The 13,532-nt window shown below is 53.7% G+C and overlaps 4 protein-coding genes across 4 annotated transcripts; 1 reads left to right on the forward strand and 3 right to left on the reverse strand.

Annotated features, from left to right (window-relative positions):
* Nucleotides 1-479: 479 nt before the first annotated feature.
* Nucleotides 480-1,365, reverse strand: GLRG_06750 (uncharacterized protein; the record flags this gene model as incomplete). The annotated part of the gene is made up of 2 exons (XM_008097604.1): nt 480-1,151; nt 1,201-1,365. 2 exons carry the CDS (start codon nt 1,363-1,365, stop codon nt 480-482), a joined length of 837 nt encoding a protein of 278 aa, XP_008095795.1.
* A 2,417-nt stretch (nt 1,366-3,782) lies between these two features.
* On the reverse strand, nt 3,783-6,603 carry GLRG_06751 (uncharacterized protein; the record flags this gene model as incomplete). The annotated part of the gene is made up of 2 exons (XM_008097605.1): nt 3,783-6,309; nt 6,389-6,603. The coding sequence occupies 2 exons, from the start codon at nt 6,601-6,603 to the stop codon at nt 3,783-3,785; spliced, it is 2,742 nt and encodes a 913-aa protein (XP_008095796.1).
* A 1,015-nt stretch (nt 6,604-7,618) lies between these two features.
* Nucleotides 7,619-8,943, reverse strand: GLRG_06752 (eukaryotic aspartyl protease; the record flags this gene model as incomplete). Its single annotated transcript, XM_008097606.1, has 3 exons — nt 7,619-8,565; nt 8,631-8,784; nt 8,845-8,943. The coding sequence occupies 3 exons, from the start codon at nt 8,941-8,943 to the stop codon at nt 7,619-7,621; spliced, it is 1,200 nt and encodes a 399-aa protein (XP_008095797.1).
* Nucleotides 8,944-11,209: 2,266 nt separating this feature from the next.
* GLRG_06753 (serine hydroxymethyltransferase) lies at nt 11,210-12,860 on the forward strand (the record flags this gene model as incomplete). Its single annotated transcript, XM_008097607.1, has 4 exons — nt 11,210-11,257; nt 11,322-11,372; nt 11,435-11,799; nt 11,870-12,860. 4 exons carry the CDS (start codon nt 11,210-11,212, stop codon nt 12,858-12,860), a joined length of 1,455 nt encoding a protein of 484 aa, XP_008095798.1.
* Nucleotides 12,861-13,532: the final 672 nt, after the last annotated feature.

The raw sequence follows: 13,532 nt of genomic DNA on the forward strand, positions 1-13,532 counted from the left end.
TGACGAACTGTCCCGCTGTGCCGGCAAACGTAGATTCTTCAACCGTCTCTCGCTGGATCACGGCCGACTCAACCCTTCGCCCTGCCCGCAGTAAGTAGCCGGTGGCGCAGTTCGGCTCACGGTATTCCTGTTTTGCTTCTCCAGTTCCGACAACTGCTCCTCGTTCTTTCGCTTCTTCGGAACTGGGGCCGTAGATCGTGGAACTGGAAGAATCGTGATGCGTAAATCCAAGGTGTATAAACAACAATTAATGAAACAGACGAAACATACGTTTTCTTTGCTGAGAAAAACACTATTGACTTATTGGGAAACCGCAATACAGCCAGCCCACGGGTTCTATAGATGGGGTATATGCGTAGTATCAAGCCTAGCCCCTTCCCATCCCGTGGCTTCAGACATTAATTACAGTGTGCCTGATACTCATGTAAAAGAGCTATACTTCTTTATCCTTTCTTATGCCATCCTAGTCTTTTCTTTTCCTAAGAGGATGGGCTTCTCTTGAGGCTGCCACGCACCACTCGGTATTCGAACCTGTCCGCTGTTGTTTGCTTCGTCTCTCTGTCCCGCTGACGATCACTCTCCGCCTGGGCCCAGAACTCGTCCCGGACGAAGCCCTGGGCCCGCATGTCTGAGATGTCTTCTTGTGCCCGCACAAGTTCCCGCCTAGTCTCGGCGAGAGCTTCGAAGGTTGCTTCCATTGCGTCGAGAGCAAGCCGTGGGTGTTTGAGCATGATTGGGTTCAAACGGTCTTGAAAGCGTCTGTCGACAAGAGAGTTCTCTGAAATCAACCCAGCGATTCTATTGAGGTACATGTCGAACTGTGCATGGTGGCCGCACGTTCCGTAAAGCTCATCGACCATGCTGGGGAAATCGACGTGGTGTGTGTAATACTCTGCTGAGAAACGCAACGCCGAGGCCGCCTCCTCGTACATGATGAAGATCTCAAGCTCATGGGCCAGTTTGAGGGCACGGAGGGAGTAGAAGAGCGGCTGAGGGATGTCGTGAAGGTCTTGCTCGCTTTCGCCTCGCTTCCGCGTCGCCGGCTGCGACTCAGCCTCGTACTCACCGGAGTAGAGAAAGTGGAGGACGGCGCCGAACGGGACTGGATCATATTCGAGGTGTGCAAATTCGATGCCGTCTGAACCTCTTTTCTACTTGGTGTCAGCCATAAGGTGAGACGAATGAGCGGAATGAACATACAATGGGAGCGATGGTGGCCAGGTCTCTTATCTTCGCACACTGCGTGAAGACAATGTTTTTATGCACCGAAAACTTCTTCTCGACTCCATCCGAATCGGTGCAAATGAGATGAAAGTCGGCGAATGCGCCGCTCTCAAGAAGGAAGGTCAAGTTGAGGCAGCCCATTGTGTCGGTTGTCTTAAAATTCGCCGGAGAAAAACCGAGATGGAAAGAAGAAGGTAGCTGTCCAGCAGCTTAGATGGGTCGAAGAAAGTAGATTGTAGCTGATGCCTTGAATGAAGAGAAGACAGGTTGCAGATGGCTAGCAACTGTTCTGGTTGAAAAGGAGACGAGAAGAGGAGTTGTAAATGATAATAGAGTAGAAAGAGGTCCAAAAGATTAGAAAAGGCCGGAGATCAGGAAGTGAATGTTGGTGATCAAGGAGTGAATGTCGGAGAGCAAGAAGTGAATTTAGTCCACAGAAGGAACAGCCTGTAAGATCTCTCGCAACTTCAGATTGAATTCACTAGATACGCAGCAACCGGGTACCCAAGAGGAAAGAACCCGAAAAGGATAGGAAAAGGTTGGACGAAGAACTTTCAAGGTTCGGATGGAAGCAACAGTTAGTAAGGTGTTTTGTTGCTGCTGGAAGTTACTGGGCTACGCAGCCAATTTCAACTAGGGAAACCCTCTGGTGCCTTCTGCTTGTGTAGGTGGGAGTTCAAGTCTCAGTAGAAGCCCATCGTAAATGTTGCGTTCCTTGGGAGGCTGCCTACAGACCAACGAGGCAAGCCCATGGTTCCCATGAACTCTCGGTTGCCGCCAAGGTTACAAGCTCTGACTGTGCCATTAGTACAAGACATACCAGACGACAGCTTTGAATTCACAAGTCTATGATTAAAGAGATAATAGCCTTCTCTGTTCCGTATTGGACGTTTGGGGCGGTGTTCCTTACTCTCAACTTCATTGATATTCCCCTCCTAGATGTCTACTCGACTCCTGATGGGAGACAGGACACCTTGGCTTACCCATGATGCCCTATCTTGTTCGCGGCGCAAAGTAAGCGGCAAAGAAGCTGGCCGGCGCAAGGAAACAAATGGTTAGCGGACTCGGAACGCTGATGCAGTATCAGGCTGCCGTGCCATCCTCTTTGCCGGGGTGATTGACACTGTCCGACGCAGCGCGCCTGAGGCTGATTCTGGAATCCAAATGTAGAGCAAGTACATAGCGTAGGCACCTCAATTGATGACTTGGTCGTTTACGTGGTCTGGGTGGTGCCTTTGGCTCCTTCAATTGAGACTCCTGGCATACGAGGACGAACGTGCCAGTAGTACCACCTACATAGCCAGTGATACCGAGGGCTTGTCATGTTGTCCAAATAAAGCCTGTGGCCGCCCTCCTGCATGGCGCGAACTGAACTTAACCTTGAAACTTACGACGTCTCTGTCTTAGTGCTGTCGTTGAAATGAGCTTCGCAACTCCCCTAATTCTAATTCATAGAAAGGAGTAGTGGGTGGGGAGGTCTATTAGACTATTTCGAAAATCGGCAGAACCCTGCCTCGAAGAAGCTAGTCTACGGAATCTCGGGTTTAAGCTCCAATGTCGGGTCAATGGAAAACCGAATTCAGATGAGACAAACGAAGCGAGGATCTGAACCCTGAAGGGAAGCTGCTGTGTGTAGAGGTCTCTTAGGTACCGAAACATGACAGGTTGTCAGCAAACCTTCAGATCACAGGGTATCGAGTTGGTTGACCAGCTCACTCGCACTGACACCAAGCACAAACAGATACGCACAACTCCTTAACGTAAATTTCGTTATTTCTGATTAAGATGCAAAGTGCTTGGCTCAACTCAGCTCACTCTATACACTGGAGCCAAAACCTTTCCTTCCTCGTCGAGGTAGGCGCAAAAAGACAGCAACCCCCATGGACTACGTACCCCCTCCCCTGACTGACTGACGCAAGTTGCAAAACCTCTGTGCATGTGAACAGAAAAGCAAAGAGAAAATGAAAATGAAAAAACCGGTCGTATGATGCAGCAACGACACCAATTGTGCTGAGACACCACCATGTCGACACCCAAAAATACGCCCTTCCGGCCATCATCTATGAGCTATCACGCTCCTCCAAGATAATTCTAGTAACACAAGAGCCAGAACGCCAATATCAGGCACACTGTATAGACCCGAAACGGACCTGGGTTGCAGCGGCATCCTACTTCGCCTTTCCATCCAGCATGAAAAAGGCCAACTCGTCCCGAATGGTACAACAATCCACCTGCCCGGGTTGGAGACGCAACTAGAAGAAAAGGGCCCTGTCTGACCAACTCCGAAATGACATCGCTCCCTTGCTATTCAGACACCGTTGAGAGAAATCGAAATCGACATTTTGCGAACGAGAGTTGCAGGAAGACTGATGCGAGAGTGTATAGGTTTTTATCAAACCCGCACAGATCGATTACTGTGGGTGCCGCATAGTTCAAGATGGAGGTATGGCATCAGGCGAAGCCCTTACACCGTCGGGCGCCCTAGCCCCTCCCGCGATACCTTGCAGCCCCGAGACAAGGTGTGACACCGTTGGCAACCGAAAAGGGTTCACAGACTGCTAAGCTGGCTTCCTTTGCTGTTGGGGTATAACCGGTATGGGCACTGGCGTCACTTTATGAGGAATTGGCGGGGTGCCATTGGTTGCCTTCCCTACAGGACTCTGCGGTTTCGGGGTACCGCCTGCAGCCATGCGGGCTCTCATGCTCGCATTGTAGGGAGATCCTTGGGAGCTGGGGTCATCGCCGGGCATCGCACCCTCCTGCGTCCCTTGTATCTTGGTCCCAAAGGCAGCGCTCGTTTGTTGCGCTGCGGCTCGGTATCTCGCTTGTTCTGCATGCAGGCGCTGCTGATCTGCTCTCGCGACGGCTGCATTGTATCCAGGTGTTAGAGAGTTTAAGGGTTGCTGAGGGAGGTGACTACCATTCGCGTATTGCTGACGATTGATTGGGGGAGTGCCAGGCATGGTTTGGTGAGGAGTCGAACCGTAGTACCGTGCCTGCTGGTGCGGTGTCGGCGACGATTGATATTGAGCAGCTGGGATCTGGGGCGACATGGTTCGTTGCTGCATGTTGGAACCGTTGGCATAGTAACCACCGTAGCCCTGAGACGGCGTAGTCGGCTGTTGCTGGAAAGACTGCTGGTACGGTTGCTGGAAACGAGCGTTGGGCGTGCCGTGCTGCGGTGTTCCTGGATAGCCCGGGTACTGCGGAGGTCTCTGTTGAGATCCGTATTGGACCCCTTGATGTCCGTACGGCGTCTGGGCCTTTCCGACATGTTGTGCATAATTAGTGTATCCGTTAGTAGGCCGGTAGTTGCCTGGCTGGCCAGGGCGTGGCTGCGGTGTATGAGACATCTGGTGGGGTACGCCGCCAGGTCGCGGAACAGAGCCCTGTTGCGGGGGCATTGCCGGTTGCTGACCCGGTCGGTAATAATTTGTAGGTGCAATCGACGGCGTCCGTGTGGGGGTGCCGTACTGACCGGAGCCGTATTGGGTTCCGTATGGCGTGGATGCGCTAGGCGTGCGGTGCGGGGCAGGTCGGTTCGTAGGTGCGGCGGTAGCCACGCTTTGCTGCTGACGCATACGAGCTTGTGAGGCGGCGTCGTCCTCCATTACGCCCTTGTACTGATCTGTGCGGACCTCGAGCTTGGTGCTGATGAGAAGCTGTTCAAGTTGACCACCGTTGAGCTTAGCCACCGCGTAAGGAGGCAGAGTGTTGATGATCAGACTCAGTTGTGCTTTGAGTGCCTCGTATGTCGCAGTCTCCTCTTCCGTCGGTGTCAAGACAGCACCATGAGACAGCAGGTCGCCGTTGACAGGGTCGCCCGCGTAGCGGTTCTGGGATGATGGTAGCGTAAGGTTGCGGATGCGCTGGTACGATAGCAGTGTCTCAATCATGTCAGTGACCTCGTCGAGGAGGTCATCAGCTTCCTTGTCAGCGGGATCCTTGTCCTTGGGCTTGGCTAGAACGTCGTTCATGTCTTGCAAGGCTGGATCCACTAGCCACTCATCCCACTTCTCAATTGCCTCGTTGACGAACTCTTCATCAACCTGTCCAGTTACAGCCTCTTTCTCGACAGGCTTCTCGGTAGTCTTTTCATCCTCGATTTCCCGCAATTCAGACTCAATCATTCGGTTAAAGTTCCGCTGGCCGGTGAGCTGCCAGTACATGCGGCCGGCATGGCTGGACGGAACGACAGACCCCGAGTCATCCCTGCAGGGCGCGAAGCTGGAAAAGGCGCTACGGAATAGCGATTCCATCTCGTTGACCTCCATTTCAGTCGACGAGGGCCTATGGCCGGCCAAGCTTTGTGCTCGTTCACGTTGTTTCGTCTTGGTCTTGGCTGATGGTGCTGCGTTGGTGTAGTCCAAGTAGTAACCGACCGCCAACTTCTTGCTTGAGTACGAATCATTGAAGTACTTTGACTTTTGCGCCGGCTCGGGATGGTAAAACCCGAGAACGTTCCCCTTGGCCACTGGCTTCGGTTGTTTCGGCGGCTGCAGCGGAGGAAGGGGCCGGCTAGAAGAGAAAAGGTCCCCAAGTGTCGGGGCTCTCTCCACTTGTCGCGACGGAACGATGTAAGAAGTAGACACACCAGGTGGTAGGTCGAAGGTAGAGGCCGTTGCAGCGGAATCCTCCTTGCCCGACGCCTTCTTCGGCAAACTCGAAAAGAGTTGCTTGCCATGAGGGGCATTGCCGAAAACCGTCAGGACAGCATTGCCCATGGCGGACTCCACATCCGGCTTGGTGTTGGTGATATTGACAGCGCTGCGCGGGTAGGATATCTCACGTCGGAGCAGGTCCATAGCCTTGTCCTTGAACCTTTTGGTTTGTGCTACAGCAACGCCATCGATGTTCTTGTTCACGGCATCGTCGTCGGCATTGGCGCACTGGAGTTCTCGTAGTTGATCCTGGACAGCTTCAACAAGATCTGCCGCGAGTTCGTCGACATGCGAGTAGGCGTCGTGGGTGACCTTGTCGGCAATGGTAGCTGCGCTTTCGGCGGACTTTTGACGTTTCGCATCAGGCTGCTCAGACTCGGGCTCAGGAAGACGACGCTTCAGGATTGACGGACTTGCATCGAAACTGGGAACCGTCAGTCAGTACAAGCGTGCTCTGGAGGCGACGATAGAGGAGGTATGCGCAGAAAACGTGGCAATCATACCTGCTCAGGACAGTGAAGTAGTCCTTGATGAGGGGTTTGTGGTCCTCCTTTGGCAATTCGCCGTCGACTTCCATCTTTTCAGGTCCGTCGGTGCTGATCTCCTCGCCATCGTCGTCGGTATCGCGCTTCCTCTTGACAGGGACAACCGGTTGGGGGGACTCAGCGTGGTCCGGCCCAGGGATGCCGTTTGCCCGGACCGAATCCGACTGCGCCATTGTGAAAAAAGCGTCGTCGTGGGTTGTGAATGGTGATTTCGTTATCGGTCAGAATTATCGCGGAGCTAAGGGCGTGCTGTGCGTTCGTGACCGTCGATGTTGCGTGGAGTGACGGGGGTGGCAGGTAGCAGCCCAGTGGAGGGCAGATTGTCGCGACGCGCGAGGTTCGTCGGTCGGTCGTCTTGGTGGAACTCCAAACCTGGAAACCCTTTTTTTCGTCAAGTATCGCGTAGCCAGGCGTTCGAGGAAGCCTTTTCATCCAAGAACACGTTTAAAGGCAAGAAACGTGACCTAGAAATTGACCAGGGTCCATCAAAGTCGCCGTTTATGATTTTTTTTTGCCTTGCAAGCGCTCTTGGAGCAATTCCCTCGGTGTTGTTGGGAGGCTGCGACTGGGAGAGTGTGCACCTACCTGTCTTGTTCGAAAACTAAGATGGCGCTGGACAATGGTGGTACTTCATTGGTCATATTTAGTGGGTCATTTCACGTGATGGCGTGGGACCGGCTTTGAACTAAGAAGGTACTTGGTACCCACGGGTGCCTCGCTGATACACTTCGTCCGTCGGGGAACACCACATGAAATGGTTTGTTTGAAGCTGGAGTGGCGTCAAACACATAGAACCTAGCTTTGATGAATCCATGGTAATGAATAATCCAAGAAGAGAGTTCCATAGCAAGAAACCAGGTCACTAACGCGGCCAAGGTGTACAACTTACAAAAGTATGCAGATAGCACGGTAGCCCCAAATAGTCTCCATTTGACCAGTTCCATCTCTCAGGTTCACATCATTCAGCCTCCAAACATCAACACTGCGAAAGGCTAACAATGACACGAGCTTAACATCTCACACAACTCACGTGAAGAAGAAGTAGACATTCATCGCAAAAAATGCTACTAGTGGTATTCTCGCACCGGTGTCCAGACTAGCTACCTAAGTAGATATATTACAGCCGTCCCGAGTATGAACCTTCAAGTAATGGACGTGTCCTCAAGGAAATGGTTTGTGAGCAGGCGTTTATTTCTTAGCCTTGGCCAGACCAACGGCGTTCTTGCCGAGGTCGTAAACAGAGTACCACCGGCGGAGGAAGGCGTCTCCCAGAATAACGAGAGGGCCGACCGGCTCGGGGAAGTCCATGCCCTGGAAGGTGGAGATGCAGCTTCCAGAGACTTCCAGGACGTAGTCGTAGGCGGAGATGCTGAAGTTGTAACCAGCAAGGGTGAAGGTGATGTCGGGGAGCTCGTCACGCTTGGAGCACTCAACAGAGTACTGGCCGTTGTAGCCCTTCTTGGCACCAATCTCCTTGTTGAGAAGCTCAGCAAGAGCGGAGGGAAGAACGTTAAGGGAGGTGCCAGTGTCGAGGATGGCACCGTGACCCTCGAGGTCAGCGGTCTCGTCGCCGAGGGAGATGGCATCGAGGTCAACCTCCCAGTACGCCTTGCGGCGGAGAGGGATGTAAGTGACCTTGCCCTCGTAGTGAGACTCATCAAGGCCACCAAACGTGGCCTCGCTCTCATCACCTTCCTCGTTGGTGTCGCCAAGGTAGAAAGCAAAGACGGGCTCGTCAATGGCCTTCTGGTTAACAAGGTTGTAGAAGGGGGGGACAATCTTGTTGACGGAAATGGTATCATAGCCAAGACCAAGAATGCCGTCGAAACGGCCGAAGGCAAAGGCCAGGCCAGGCTCACTGGTGGCCTCGGCGAAGTCCTGCTTCTTGATCTTGAGGTCGCCGATGGACACATCGTCCTGGGAGACGAAGCCAGTCAAGCTGCCAGATCCGTAATGAATCTCGAAAGAAGAGCCGTTGGACTTGTAGGTAGAAGAGGCTGACGAGTCGTACTTGGTGTGCAAGTAGCAGGCAATGCTGCCACACTGCTGGGAAGGCACCCACAAGTTTGAGCTTCCAGTGTCCAGAACAACCTTGAAGGTCTGGGGAGGGGTTCCGATCTGAATCTCAGAGAAGTCTGAGTTGAAGTGTTAGATTGTCACAGAGTTCGATAAGATGCGGAGGGGTTGGGGCTTAACATACACTGAGCGTTCATGAAGTTGCTGACAGGCACGGGGTGTTCACCGTCCGTCTGGATGGGCTTCTGGTTGAACATGGCGTCGGCATGGTTATTGGGACGAGTGCCCATGTACTTCTGGCCCAGCTGTCTGACCTGGTGCTCGATGGGGACAGCGTTCTGCGATGATGATGGTCAGGATACGCGGCGATGGAGATGCGATGTGAAGGGCAAACGTACCAGTTGCTCCTCAAGAGGAACCTTCTTGAGCTTTAGCTTGTGGACTTCGGCCTGGGCCGCGCCCAACAACACGGCCGCGGTGAGGAGAGTGCTCTTCATCGTGGCGGTCGACCTCGATTACCCTGTTTACGATGTGTGTTCAACGTCCTGCGTCTTCGTGCTGGTGATGCTGGGGGGATGGCGGGATGGAACGGATGGGGTGGTGGGTGATGTGTTGACGGGGGAAGATGATGCAGCTGGGGCGGCGTCGGTATCTATTAAGTAGGGACCTCCTAATACCACCATGCGTGCCCCGTGACGGCACCTGCCACTCGCCTCCGCAAGGAACGAGGGACCATGACGTGCACCCGATAGGCGCTCGCACCTTAGGTATCAATGTGCCTATCAAAGCTGGGTTTGGTCGCCAAGGACCCACTCTTCTGCTGGCTGGACGACCGACGGCGCGCAACTCATTGGAACCCCGGGACAACCAGAGCTCGGAACAGCTCCCACACACTCGCAGGGTGTTGATGCAGCCAGGACGGAGCTTGCGTGTCTGATCGCGTGTCCCGGCTGCCTTCCCCAATCCCAATCTGGTTGCGTTTCGCGTTCCTTCTGCAGCTCTTGGATGCACTTTCCGATTGCCACAGGCGTTGACGAGCTGCACGCCGATAAAGATGATTGCCATTGTTTTTACCGGACATGGCGGAACAAGGTGGGTTCGTAAGACAGATACACTAATAAGCAAGATCCTTTTGCTCCTCCGCGATTGAGGTACCGGTGCTGCTATACCTGTACCTAGGTATAGGTAGGTAGGTTCCTTGTAGGTAAGTACCTGACACGGGTACCTTAACGGACCTTAGCTTATCTCGCAAAGGTGCTGGGTTCCTGATGGACTCCCGCGGAACTGACTGCCAACGGGTGTGTCTGGAAGCTAAGGTATCTACATGCATTCGTTAACGCCTTAATACCTGAGGCCGCAATTTACCTGCCCAGATGACTCAGCATGGAGATTCAGCTCCTTGCTGAGGTCCTCCAGGTTCACAGAGCGCCAATCGCGCTTTGACCTTGAGGGAATGCGTCCTCCACCTAGCCACACGCACATACCGGTAGTGACAGTGACAGTTGCAACTCCGCACTTCAACTCAGAGTTCGTAATGTTCCAGATGCATGGCTACGTATCTAGATAGTATATCCGTAGTGTCTATATCCTACCCACTGCGTATGACTTGGAAAAGACAGTCAACAATCAGCATCTAGAGTCGCGGTCAATCACTAGCCTATCAGGACTTTGTGCGAAATGAGTTTTGAGAATTGCAACGAGGTAGGGATATATCTACCTAGGTAGGCCTTGCACCGTTCGCCGACATCGCACACCTCGCTATGCGAACCCTCCTAGTTGTGGTACAGGTTTTCGACCGATAGTTTTTGCGCCGCAAGACTTGCCTCGAGCACCGGACACATTGGGCGGGGAAATTCCATTGCTACTCCGTACCTAGTTAACGCAGAATTGATGCCATGTAGGGTTTTCCGATTCATGTTTTCAAATATCCCCTGTCTACTACTATAGGTAGGTAGCTCTGGAGCTCTGTCTTGTTGTTCCTCTCTCATGCTAGCACCCGCTTCCATGCAACCGGAGACTGGGAATCCTCGCCATTGCGAAGAAGGCGCGGGCTGAGAATATTTCGCGTGTGCAGTTCGCATTCCATCAGTGGGTTCATCACCATCACCATCGTAATTGCCATCGCAGTCACTTTTCACCATCGTCATCGCAGTCACTTTCACCGTCGCCATGACCCTAAACCGACTCAGCCGAAGTCAAAATTGAACCTAATAAGATGGACAATTGAGGGGCACGAGCATCCCAACGGTCATGACTCCCATACCTCCGGCTCTCGTACAGCGAAAATGTCAACCGTTGGCTCGATGACTTGTGGGACCGTTCCAGAATCGGAGTCGAGGAACCCACCGGATGTGAGGTTAGGGATATGATGCGCGCTCTTTAGCGTCTGCACACATTCCACCATGTCCACTACAGCTTACTGCTGTCTCTCTCTCCCTCCCTCAGCACTGTCCCAAAGTGTGCAGCTTGGTGGTAAGAGATGCCCCAAGTCCCCTCCGGTCCCTGTGGTCCCTGTTGAGGGGCATTCGTCGCCCAGCTTGACCCCGCCAATCACACCCCGCCACCCCACCGCTTCAACGTGAGGATGCGGCCATCCAAATTTTTTTTCGCTTTCAAGCTTTTTTTTTCTCTCCCTTCATAAGCTTGCTGGCTTCCCTCTTTCTTCCTTCTCCTACTTTTACTTCTTCACTGCCATTGTTTGCGTGAATTCTTTTCTCTTTCCCCAACTTCCTCTCACCGCATCTCGCAACACCACAATTCACAATGGCTGCCAATGGTTCTAACTACTCTCTCCCCGTCTCCCACAAGGAGGTACGTTCAGCGTCCTACCCCGCCGGCTCTCGAGAATGTTTTGTATGCTGACTCACTCGACTAGATGTTGGAGAGGTCCCTCATCGACTCGGACCCTGAGGTCGCCCAGATCATGGTATGTTGCTCTACCAATGCCTCGAATGTGGACATGAACAATGGTCTAACCAATTCCTACAGAAGGATGAGATCAAGCGCCAGCGCGAGTCCATCATTCTCATCGCCTCCGAGAACGTTACCTCCCGTGCCGTCTTTGACGCTCTTGGCTCCCCCATGTCCAACAAGTACTCCGAGGGCCAGCCCGGTGCCAGATACTACGGTGGCAACGAGCACATCGACCAGATTGAGATCCTCTGCCAGAACCGTGCCCTCAAGGCCTTCAACCTTGACCCCTCCAAGTGGGGTGTCAACGTTCAGTGCTTGTCCGGCAGCCCTGCCAACCTTCAGGTCTACCAGGCCATCATGCCCGTCCACGGCCGCCTCATGGGTCTGGACCTTCCCCACGGTGGCCACTTGTCCCACGGCTACCAGACCCCCCAGAAGAAGTGAGTCCTCGGGGATGCTCGTCACAGCTCCAATCTGGGTGGCATATGCTAACGTTTGACCTCTTCAAAGGATCTCTGCCATCTCTACTTACTTCGAGACCATGCCCTACCGCGTCAACCTGGAGACTGGCATCATCGACTACGACCAGCTCGAGAAGAACGCCCAGCTCTTCCGCCCCAAGGTCCTCGTCGCCGGTACATCCGCTTACTGCCGTCTGATCGACTACGCTCGCATGCGTAAGATCGCCGACTCCGTCGGTGCCTACCTCGTCGTTGACATGGCCCACATCTCCGGTCTCATCGCTGCCGGTGTCATCCCCTCCCCCTTTGAGCACGCCGACATCGTCACCACCACCACCCACAAGTCCCTCCGTGGACCCCGTGGCGCCATGATTTTCTTCCGCAAGGGCGTCCGATCCGTTGACGCCAAGACCGGCAAGGAGACCCTCTACGACCTCGAGAACCCCATCAACTTTTCCGTCTTCCCCGGCCACCAGGGTGGCCCCCACAACCACACCATCACTGCTCTGGCCGTTGCCCTGAAGCAGGCCGCCAGCCCCGACTTCAAGGCCTACCAGCAGAAGGTCATTGACAACGCCAAGGCCCTCGAGAACAAGTTCAAGGCCCTTGGTCACAAGCTTGTTGCCGACGGCACCGACTCCCATATGGTCCTCCTTGACCTCCGCCAGTTCAGCCTTGACGGTGCCCGCGTCGAGGCCGTCCTTGAGCAGATCAACATCACCTGCAACAAGAACGCCATCCCTGGTGACAAGAGCGCTCTTACCCCCTGCGGTCTCCGCATCGGCACCCCCGCCATGACTTCCCGTGGATTCGGCGAGGCCGACTTCGAGCGCGTCGCCACCTACATCGACGAGTCCATCAAGATTTGCAAGGAGGTCCAGGGCTCCCTTCCCAAGGAGGCCAACAAGCTCAAGGACTTCAAGGCCACCGTTGCCGGCGGCCAGGTTGCCAAGATCAACGACCTCCGCAAGGAGGTTGCTGCCTGGAGCGCCAGCTTCCCCCTCCCTGTTGAGGGCTGGCGTGTCGACGCTGGCATCTAAACTACATGTGCCAGCGATCAGCAAGCCACGTATGCCAGGGAGCGTCGTGGCGTTCGTGTAAGGGAGAATACGGATTATACCACATTGGACTATGACAATGGCCCAGTTCAACAAACAATGGTTCTCAAGGGATCAAGGGTGGGGCGACTCAAAGGTTTTAAGGGATGGTCGCGCATGACATTTAACATGGTTCATGAACAAAAAGGGAAAAAGGTGGCCTTGAAGACGAGGACATCTTGTTGCATTGTTTTTTTTTTCTCTTGCAGGCGTTGATTTGAGGCGGAAATACACTAAACCATCGGGGGCAAAATAAAATCTACTGGAGGCGGAGGAGTTGGGTGGCGTTCTCAACTTCGGCACTTTCTAGGGTAGCAAGACTGCTTCAACCGCGGTCGAGCGTCCAATGCAATCAACACGACATTGAAGAACAACTTTCTACGAACGACTCGTTTTGGTATCTTTCTGTGAATTCATCTCTAGGTTTACTTTACTGCCCCTCTCTCTACCCCCCGCTTTGGCTTGATGTTTGACAAGGTCAGCGTGGTGCGGCAGTTGAGACGTCGAAACACCGTGTAAGCTGATACATGGGTCCAGAGCAACCCAAGATAGGTAAAGACGACGGCTCCAAGGAGCATGGGCGTGCCCAGACCAAGTAGCGCTCTTTTCTCTATT

This window comes from Colletotrichum graminicola, assembly GCF_000149035.1.
Source record: "Colletotrichum graminicola M1.001 genomic scaffold supercont1.27, whole genome shotgun sequence".
In the NCBI taxonomy this organism is placed as follows: Eukaryota; Fungi; Ascomycota; class Sordariomycetes; order Glomerellales; family Glomerellaceae; genus Colletotrichum; species Colletotrichum graminicola.